Source organism: Suricata suricatta, chromosome 17 (assembly GCF_006229205.1).
Source record: "Suricata suricatta isolate VVHF042 chromosome 17, meerkat_22Aug2017_6uvM2_HiC, whole genome shotgun sequence".
Classification (NCBI taxonomy): Eukaryota; Metazoa; Chordata; class Mammalia; order Carnivora; family Herpestidae; genus Suricata; species Suricata suricatta.
Genome location: NC_043716.1, coordinates 55432279 through 55441722, shown reverse-complemented (window position 1 = coordinate 55441722; position 9444 = coordinate 55432279). Strand labels below are relative to the sequence as shown.

At 59.2% G+C, this 9444-nt stretch overlaps 1 protein-coding gene across 2 annotated transcripts in view; it reads left to right on the top strand.

Moving 5' to 3' along the window:
* The first annotated feature begins 1264 nt into the window (after window positions 1-1264).
* The window catches only part of CYTH1 (cytohesin 1), a 37947-nt gene continuing 29767 nt past the window's right edge, over window positions 1265-9444 (top strand). For both annotated transcript variants that reach the window (XM_029928288.1, XM_029928287.1), the window contains exon 1: window positions 1265-1658. In XM_029928288.1, the coding sequence (XP_029784148.1) occupies window positions 1631-1658 (28 nt within the window). In that variant the 5' untranslated portion in view covers window positions 1265-1630. The remainder of the gene's footprint in view (window positions 1659-9444) is intronic.

Sequence of the window (9444 nt, the reverse complement as noted above, 5' to 3'; positions counted from 1 at the left end):
GCTTCGGGGACAGCATGCCCCTCGTCCCTCACACCTGCCTCGGGGGGCGCTCACTGCCAAGACTCCTGGGAGGAGGGGTCGGGGTCCCGCAGCGGAGCCGGCCAGAGAGGGCCCTGCGGCCGGACACTGGCCGGTGCCTGCTTCCAGGCTTTGGGCCTCCAGGGATGAGGCCCGAGGCGCATGTTGGTCCGTCTGTCACTTGGGAGTCACAGTGACCAGGAGGGGACCCGTATCTGGAGCCAGCAGTTCCGCCCTGAGGGGGTTTGCTCGGGGGATGATAAGCCGTGTGGGAGGGAGCGCGCCCGGGCGTCGGATTGTCAGGAAGGGTGAAGCCACGTGCACGTCCCCCAGCAGGGTGGTTAGACCCGGTCTGCTGGGGGTCGTGAACAGTGGGGTACATTTCCACGCATTATCGTGGGAAATGTTTGCCATCGGTAAAAAATGGCCGCGTATAAGACAGCATGTAAAACATCAAATTTATGTTTCTATATATTTATCTGTTTGTCGATCTGTATTTCTCTCTGAATATATACACTTATCTCTTGTGATAAAATAAATACATTTCGAGAGACACGTTTGTATAACATGTACGTGGCTGTATTTATGCATATAAGATACAAGACATTTGTAGAGAGAAGAGATACGTTTGTATGTTATGTGTAGACAGAGAAAGACAGACCCAGAATGAGAATATAATACACAGAACAAGAATCTGGAAGAATATAAAGCACACGAACCAAAACGTCATCAGTGGTTCTTCCCGGTTGACGGGAGCTAGACTGTTTTCCTCATTACTGTTAATCTGATTTCAACAATAAACACGCATCACGAATTTAGTAATAATAGTTATGTTCTACGAACACACCGTAGACAGTAGAATGGCGTCAACACCGAACTCGTATTGGAAATGACCTTGGGGTTTTTCTCTCTCAAGTCTGCTTTCTCTCCTGAGGGGTTCAGTTGGTTGAGCGTCCAACTCTTCATACAGCTCAGGTCATGATCCAGGGTCATGGGATCGAGCCCTGTGCCGGGCTCTGTGCTGAGAGGTTCTCTCTCTCTCTCTCTCTCTCTCTCTCTCTCTTCTCCCTCTGCCCCTTTCCCCAGCTCGCGTGCTCTCTCTCTCTCCCTCAGAATCTGCCTTCTCCTTCCAGCCCGTGACCTCAGAGCGTGCCCTAAGGGTGACGGTGTCTTAGTCACCCTCCTCGCAGACGTGCCGCCCTCGCGTCCTCAGAGCCCGGGGCTCTGGGGGATCCTCCTCCGGAAGGTGCTCCCCGGGCGAGGAGACGGGCCGCCGCGGCTGCGTTGGAGGAAAGTCTGGGAGTGCGGCTGCCGGGCTCCTTCCGGGGAGCAGGCGGTTAACTGGTTAACTTCTCGGAAGCAACTTGAGCTTGACTTCAGGAACTGGGTGGCGGCCGTGACGCCTGTGCAGCCCGCGGAGGCCCATTGGTCCGGGAGTTCAGGAAGCAGCTCTGAGCTGTCCTGGCCCGGGCGGCCCCCAGGTATTCCCGGCCCCGCCCGGCCCTGCGACGCAGCCAGGGGAGCCCCGCCGCCCAGGGGAGCCCGGCCGCCCCACTCAGCCTCCGCAAGACTAAACCTCGCGGCCCTCAGGGTCCCGCTGTGGTGGGGAAAGATGGTCCTGAAGACAGACGAGGAGGAGGGTGAGGCCCCGCCCCGCCCGGGTGTCAGCAGTGGGGGGGGGGGGGTCCCTCTTGATCTGTGTGGGGGACACCGGGTGACAGTTTTACTGCCTTTCGGGAGGAGCAGTGCCCAGACTGGGGGCATTTCTCCCCGTTTTCGGGAGGACGACCCGAGGGTGCGGGGCGGAGGCTGGGGCTGGCGGGCGGGTGTGCATAGCTCAGTGTGTTTAAGCCAAAGAAGCCCCACCTTTGCTTTTCAGTGAGGTCCACCCTGGGGGCTTCTTCGAGGAGCCGTGTGCCCGGGGTCTGCGTCTGTGTTTCCTGACCCCGAGGAACAGTCGGCCGGAGCGGGTGTGACTGTGAGAGCTACAGAGCAGAGGCCAGGGCAAGCACCCCCTTGGCGTCCGTTTCTACTGATGTGACGCAGGGAACATTCAGTTGACTTGACCTTCCTCTTTTAGTGTCGGTAAAGGCGGTTGGAGGCCCCGTAGGGTCCGTACGCTTCCCGGATGCTCTCCATACCCACAGTGTAACCCCGGAAACTAAGCAACGGGGCAGCAAACCAGGGATCCTGCGGACGGGCCGTGCGGAGGTCCCCCCGGCCGTCCTGACGTCACGGGAGGTCTGCAGGCGGGCGCCTGTCCGTTGTGAGGTCCTGCCGGTGGCGATGTCGTGACGCCGTGAGGCCAGCCAGCCCCGTGCTGCCTCGTAGTTAGGAACGACTCGTGTCAATACGTTTGCAGATTTCACAGTAGGTTTTGTGAAAGTTGTAGCACATGTCAGGGGTTCTCTCTACGCTTTTCCTTCTCCAGTTCACCGTGAGATACATTGGAGAGCCTCAGCTCCGAGCACAGGTCATCTTCGCCCACATCCACGGGGCGACTGGAAAGCTGTGCCACCTGGGAAAGACGGGGGGTCAGGGACTCATGGGTGTGCGTCATGGTCCTGCTGGAGACGGGCCGGCGGGAGCAGCAGCTCCGGGTTAGCGTTGACGTGGGAGGTGCGGTGTCTGGAAGGTGGTCCACAGTAGCCCCGTCTCGTTCAGCAGGAGCACTCTCGAGAGTGGAAGAGAGCACTTTGCTGATGGTTTGGGGACGGTAGGTGTGAGCCTGGCCTGGCGGTGACCGCTGGCCACCCGAACTCGCTGCTGGCCCTCCGGGCGAGCTTGGCCTCGGAGCCAGGAGAGGCTACGTCAGAGGGCCCGTGTCCTGGCCTTCAGATCCAGCGTGAGCTGCGCATCCTGTGCCCTTGACCCAGGGGTGACAGTGAGGCACCATCTTGGGACTGAGGACTTGAGAGCTCAGATCCTAGAGACGGGATTAATGGGCTGCTTTGCTTGGAATGAGTCACCGTCAGGCGCAGGCCGCTTTCCGTTCCCCTCCTAGGCGCGCTTTGTCCTGTTGTTTGTTGGGGACGTGAGGACGGTGTCGTCCTTTTAACTGCTGCTAAATTGATGCCGAGGGGTTACGGTGAGACGCCGTGACGGCTGCGGGCAGACCTAGAAGCGAAGGGAGCAACTGGGCTTTCCTGGGCAGGGCCCCAGGGCCCGGGAGGAGGGGGTGTCCGCCTCGTGCTCCTCATGGAGCCGCTTTTATCCGTTCGTAGGATGCCAGGAACACACCTAATACGGGGCAAACGGGGAAGTGTGTGATCTGAAGAAGTGTGATCTTTCCGGCTGCACTGATCTCACATCTACAGTCCACAAATTAGACATACTTTTGGTCTCTCTCCTCCCCCGCACCTGCCTCATCCCAGTGCTGCGGGGACACGGGGGACCCGACCTGGTGCTGCGGGGGCGCGGGGGACCTGTCCTGGTGCCGCGGGGACACGTGGGGCCCGACCCAGACCTGTCCTGGTGCTGCGGGGACACGTGGGGCCCGGCCCGGTGCTGCAGAGGCACGGGGGACCCGTCTCGGTGCCACAGGGACACGGGGACCCGACCCGGTGCTGCGGGGACACGGGGGGGGGGGGGCCCGACCCAGTGCTGCGGAGGCGCGAGTACCAAAGTGGCAGCGTCTCCATGGTCCTGTCCTTCCAGAGCCTCATCTGACCCCTTGATTTGCCCTCGAACCTTCCCTTTGGGCCGGAACCTAGGCTCCATGGTACGTGGAATGCGAGGCCCTTCCAGGCTAGGGCTAGGCCATCTTCCGGGTGCCAGCCTGGTCCTGACGTGCCCTGGGCCCTGACCCCAGGTGTGCCCCTGTCCCCGGCCGCCCCGCCGTTTCCAGGCCTCCTTGACTTGCTTGCTTAGTGCGGTCTCTGTTTCCCTGTTTGAATCCATCGTCCTTCCAAGTCCTGGCTCACAGGCTCGACCTCCCGAGGTCTCTTGGTGTCCCGGACATGCTCCGGGGGCCGGGTGTGGCCACGGTGCCGTGGCTTCGGGTTCACACACCTCCCCTCCTGCCTTGATGTTCTGTGCAGGCAGGGGCCGCGCTGTTCGAATCCGAGCTCCGGGCCCAGGCCGGGCCTGTGCAGGGGCTCAGTAAATGGAAGTGAATGTGATTATTCCAGTGAGAGAAAATAACTCGGCCCGTGAGTCTGAACTGGGCTCTGTTCGTAGGTTGTTGGCACTCTGTGGTCTTAGGTCACCTGTGCACGGGACGTAACGGTGCATAGGCATTGTCGGGAAATATGCCAAGTTCACATTGGACTTTGTTATCTAGTCCAAATAGAAACAGAAACAAACGACCCCTTTTTAAGCGGTGAGATCCCGTGTGAGTCTGGGGGGGGGTGTGGGATGGGAGGAAGTAGAGTGCCTCCCCCAGGAGGCTGGGTTCTCAGGTGGCACCTAGAATCCTACCCAGAGTCTGCCTCCCGCCCAGCCCCCTCATCCTGGCGCGCTCGTGAGCGTGCCAGCCTTGTGCTGGGCACACCGCTTCGGTGCGGGGAGAGGGGAGGCCAGAGTGCCGTAGCGAGGAGTGAATACCCCACAGATAGTTCTCCCTCCCTTCCTGGGGGTTGAGTTTGTGATTTGCGGGCTGAGAATAGTTACATCTTTATTTGTAAGCAAGGGTGTCCCCCAGCAGAGCCGCCTCACCGTCTGCTGTGATGGGTCGGGGACGGGCTCTGGTGGGGCTAGACCGTGCTCGGGGTGCCTGCGGAGGATCAGAACTGCCCCTCCTTTCTGACGAAGGCCAGTGGCGGCGAGGCTTGGGTCTGCCCTTCTGGAAGAGCAGACCTGCCTCCGCCCTCTGAGGCTCCAGTTCTGGTTACGGACTATGGAAGCACAGGCCCGGCCACCGGCAGTCAGGGTCAGGGTCAGGGTCGGCACGGGCAGAAAGAAAGGGCAGGTGGGGGCTGGGGGCTCAGTCAGTTAAGCATCTGATTTGGCTCAGGTCATGATCTCGTGGTTTGTGGGTTTGAGCCCCATGACCCGGCTCTGTGCTGACAGCTCGGAGCCTGGAGCTGCTTCGGATTCTGTGGCTCCCCCTCTCTCTGCCCCTCCCCTGCTCGTGCTCTGTCTCTGTCTCTGTCTGTCTCTGTCTCTGTCTGTCTCCGTCTCTATCTCTTTCAGAAATAAACATAAAAAAGAGAAAGGGCAGGTGTTGTGGGTCTAGGCCTTCAGAGTCCCTATCAGTGGTCTGCAGAGGCCAGGACGGGGCCTGGGGAACAGGAGACCTCTCTGCTTCTGGAAGGGTTACTGACGTAGGCTTGCGGTGGGGGCTCCAGGACCTGTGGTTGAAGGGCTAGCCCTTCCGGAAGTGTTGGGAGGCGCCAGGTTCTCCCTTTTCCCTCTCGCTTTGACCACCCTCTGAAGGCAGTTTGCCCTGATTTGCGCTTTTCTCACCAGCGTGACCACCAGCGCTCCGCCGGGGCCCCACGGTCACGGGCCCCGCTGCTGGGGCGTAGCCGTCTCGTGACTTCCTGCGCATGTCCCCTGCGTGCACGCCGTGTCTGGCCTCGCAGAGGTGGGGGACGCACTGGAGCGGACCGAGAGAGGCACGTCAGGCCCCACCTCCCCGACCCGCGGCCCCTCCTTCCTTAAGAACTTGGTCCTTACCGCACCGAGCGCTCCCGAAAGCCCCGCTCCGACCTAAGAAAGAGCTGGCGAATTTCTCTTCCGAGTCCGTGGCTATTTCTGCGTCTTTTCCTTTGTGTTTTCTGTTAAAGAGTTCAGGATTCTGCTGCGTAGACTTCAGATGGAATGGAATCCCCCCTATAAAACCACGGCAGAACGGTGTGGCCGTGACCGGTGTCTCACAGGCGTTAGGACAGAACGCAGGTGTGCTTTTCTCCCCACAAGACAAATATTTGGGCATCAGTCTGAGCAAATAGTTTGTGGCAAGTAAGTGGCTGCTGGCATTTCCGTATTTTCTCCGAATAGGCACTTGGACGTACAATGCCGCCCGAGTGGTGGACGCAGACGGGCAGGGAGGCAGGGGTGAGGCGTCCATGCCCACGTGCTCCCCTCCGCGCGCTCGGCTCCCAGGACGGTCCCGCCGGCAGCTCCAGGTGCGTCCCTCCCAGAGTCCTGTGCGCTCCCACAGGTTTCCTGTCGCACCGAGTCCGTCTTGGAGACTTTTCTAGATGAGCAGCACGGACCAGCCCGCTCATTTAATGGCCAGGTGGTGTTTAGTCATCGTTCGTCTTTGCGTCTGGGGAGGGAGGACCCGTGCTGGGTAAATTCTTGCTGAATCGAAAAGTGCGTGGCGTCTGAGGTTTGGTCCCGTGGGAAGAACACGCCCCCGGCCTGTGTGCCCCGGGTCCTCACCAGGGTCTCCTGTGTCGTCAGAATGACGGAGAGCAGTCTGGTGTTCGTGTTTTCATTGTCATGTCTTAACATTTTAAAACATTTTTTAATGTTAATTTTTGAGAGAGAGATGGAGAGAGACAGAGCACGAGCGGGAGAGGGGCAGAGAGGGAGTCACAGAATCCGAAGCAGCTCCAGGCTCTGGGCTGTCAGCACAGAGCCCGACGTGGGGCTCGAACTCCTGACCTGTGAGATCATGAGGTCATGACCGGAGCCGAAGCCAGATCTCAACCAATGGGGGCCCCCCGGGCGCCCTCCTGTTTTACATTTTAAAATTCTAGAGGCTTCAAGCATCTCTCCGTGTTGGGCCGCGCGTGTGTTTCCTGCGTGTCCCCTGCTGGCGGCGTCTGTCTGGGCTCCCGGTCCTCGCGCTCCTGTCCCCGTGCGTCCCAGAAGCTCGCCCCCGCACGCGCCTGCGGTCTGCTGTCCTGGCCACTCGCCTTCCGTTCTCCACTTGCAGGAAACACACTCTCCGAGACCATGGCCATTTGAATCCGGGCTTTATTCTAGAATATTTATGGTTTCTCTTTCTACATTAAAGTCTTTGGTTCGGCTAGAATTTGTTTTGATATAAATGAGGTAGGCATTCAGCTCAGTCTTCCCCCAAATGGCCGGCTGGCTTCTTGCCACACCACCGTTGGCTGCAAAATCCTGCTTTTCTTTATATCTGTGTGTCTTTCCTCCCGGGGACCTTGTGACCTGAAGTGCAGCCAGGTGTGTCCGCGTGTCCGGTGTGTCCGCGTGTCCGGCGTGTCCCGGGCCACTTCCCCCGGGAGCCTCTGGAGCGTCTGTCTCCAGGAGCCACTCCCTCACTTCGTCTTCTTTCTCCTTCTGGACTGTCCATCTATAAGTGTTTTCATGAGGACTTTGCTATTATTTTATTTATATCATTTCTGTAAAAATCTTGTTGGTGATATAAATAGGTTTGTTTGTTTTGGTTTTCTTTTTTTGGTTTCTTTGTTTTGAGACAGCGCGAGCAGGGGAGGGGCAGGGAGGGGGAGAGAGAATCTCAAGCACAGAGCCCAATGTGGGGCTCGAACTCATGAACCCTGAGATCGTGACCTGACCTGAAATCAAGAGTTGGACCCAAGCTCAACCCGCTGAGCACCCCTCCAGGTGCCCCGATGTAAATGTAGTTTTAGGAGCCCTGGCACGTCCACTGAGGAGAGACCTTTCCCTGTTGGGGTCCTCTTCGTTTCCAGCCGGACCTTCCCCCGTGGATCACATCACCTCTCCAGTTCATTTCGGGGAGGGAGAAGTGCCACCCAGGGTCTCAAAGCCCAGAGAACATGGAGCTAAGCTTTGCCCACGCTCTGTGCCCCCTCATGGCCCTCCTCCCCGCAGCTTGGCTCCGGGTGGCTCAGCCGTGCGCGCCGCAGAGAGCCGGAGGCGTGGGGCTCCGAGAGCAGCCCCTCGGGACAGCACGGGTACGCCCTGGCCTTTGGCCCTGACCCCGCAGCTGGGCCCTCCATGCCCGTCCCGGCTGCACCCGGCCCCTGGGTGGCCACCAGGACCCAGGACCCCAGCCAGTGCCTCTGGCCCCTCAGAAGCTTCTCTCAGAAGCCACAAAGTTTTCTCTGGACCCCCAGCAACTGTGATCAGGGTCGGGCTGTGGTTCTGGGAGCCGGGTTTTTCTACTTTGGGCTCAGAGTAGAAAGTGCCACTCTCCTAAGAGATCTTCAGACCCTGCTCAGTGGGAGCAGGTGTCTTGCAAGAAGTATTTATGCTTCCGCCTTTTCCTAAGGAAAAAGTAAGCGCTTTTGAGTATCGGGAATGGAGCAGAAGTATTGAGTTCTACACCTCAGCTGCCACGGGCAGGGAGACGGGAGTCAGGTGTTCAGTCAGGTGTTCAGCCCGCTGTGCGTGCTGGGGCCTCTGCCCAGGTTCGCCTGCCCAGCCCCACCCCTGGCCTCGGATTCGCACGTACGGGGGCTGGGTGCACTGAAAGATGGGGGTGCATCTCCACCGCAGACGCTGCGGGTCAGATAAAGTAAGCGCTGCCGCTCCCCCACCCCGCGCGCTTGGTGCACCCCCCCCCCCAGCCGGAGGGAGGCGGAGCCAAGCCTGGAGCCGGCGCTGGGGGCCCTGCGTCAGCATGCGGTTGCAGCTGTGAGCCACTGGGGGGCGCAGAAGACATGCGGTCCTTTGCTCCCACTCGGGGGACCAGGTTTACTGCACTGGACAGAAGCCCTGTGTCCATGTCTATCCCTGACCCTCCGAGACCACTGATAAGCCGCCTGTTTCTTTCTGGCCCCCTCACCGCACCCGAAGTGCTCATCTCGGCTCAACAACAGTAGAATCCAGATGTCTTGCTACCACATTCAGAGGACATGTTTCCAGAGTGTTCTTTTTTTCCCTGTGTGACTGTCACTCTGCCCAGCCTGGAGTGCCCTCTGGTGCCCGGCTCCGGCCTTGCCCCTTGTGGAGCCTTCCGGCAGCCTGGGCCCGACCTCATGGCACCTGTTGCTAGTGTTTGTGTGCACGCACTTTTGGGCTGCTTTTTCCTTCAGAAGGAAGGGGGCTCTTTGGGGGCTCACCCCGTGTCTGAGCGTCTCTCTGTGTTCTGCAGTAACTAATAGGCCGCCTTGTTGATGGGTGGTGTGCATGTGCGCCTTTTTTTTTTTTTAATAAGATTGTTGAATTAACAGCCTGAGAAAACCATTTTTTTTACGTTTTCTCTCCTGGCAGATTTCCTGAGACTAAGTAGCCTCCTTCTTTGATCGCTGTGATCTCGTGACCTTGATCGTGCGGCTATTTATTTTAGCAGCTGTGGTCTTTAGTTCTGAGGAGGGCCACGCTGCAGACTTTGCGTCGGTGGCTTTTCTGTCTAACTTCTGGCCCCGCTCACTCTGTGGGTCATTTTGTCTGTGCTGAGAACGGACGCCTGCGGGCTCCCAGCTGCCCACCGCCCCGCATTCAAGCCGAACTTGGCCCAGGTTCACGGGCTGCAGGCTCTCTGTCCGCGGGTGTGGTGGCCGTGGGGCCGCGGGCCTTGCACAGGAGGTGATGGGTTCAGAGTCGCCTGCTGTGTGTGTGTGTGTGTGTGTGTGTGTGTGT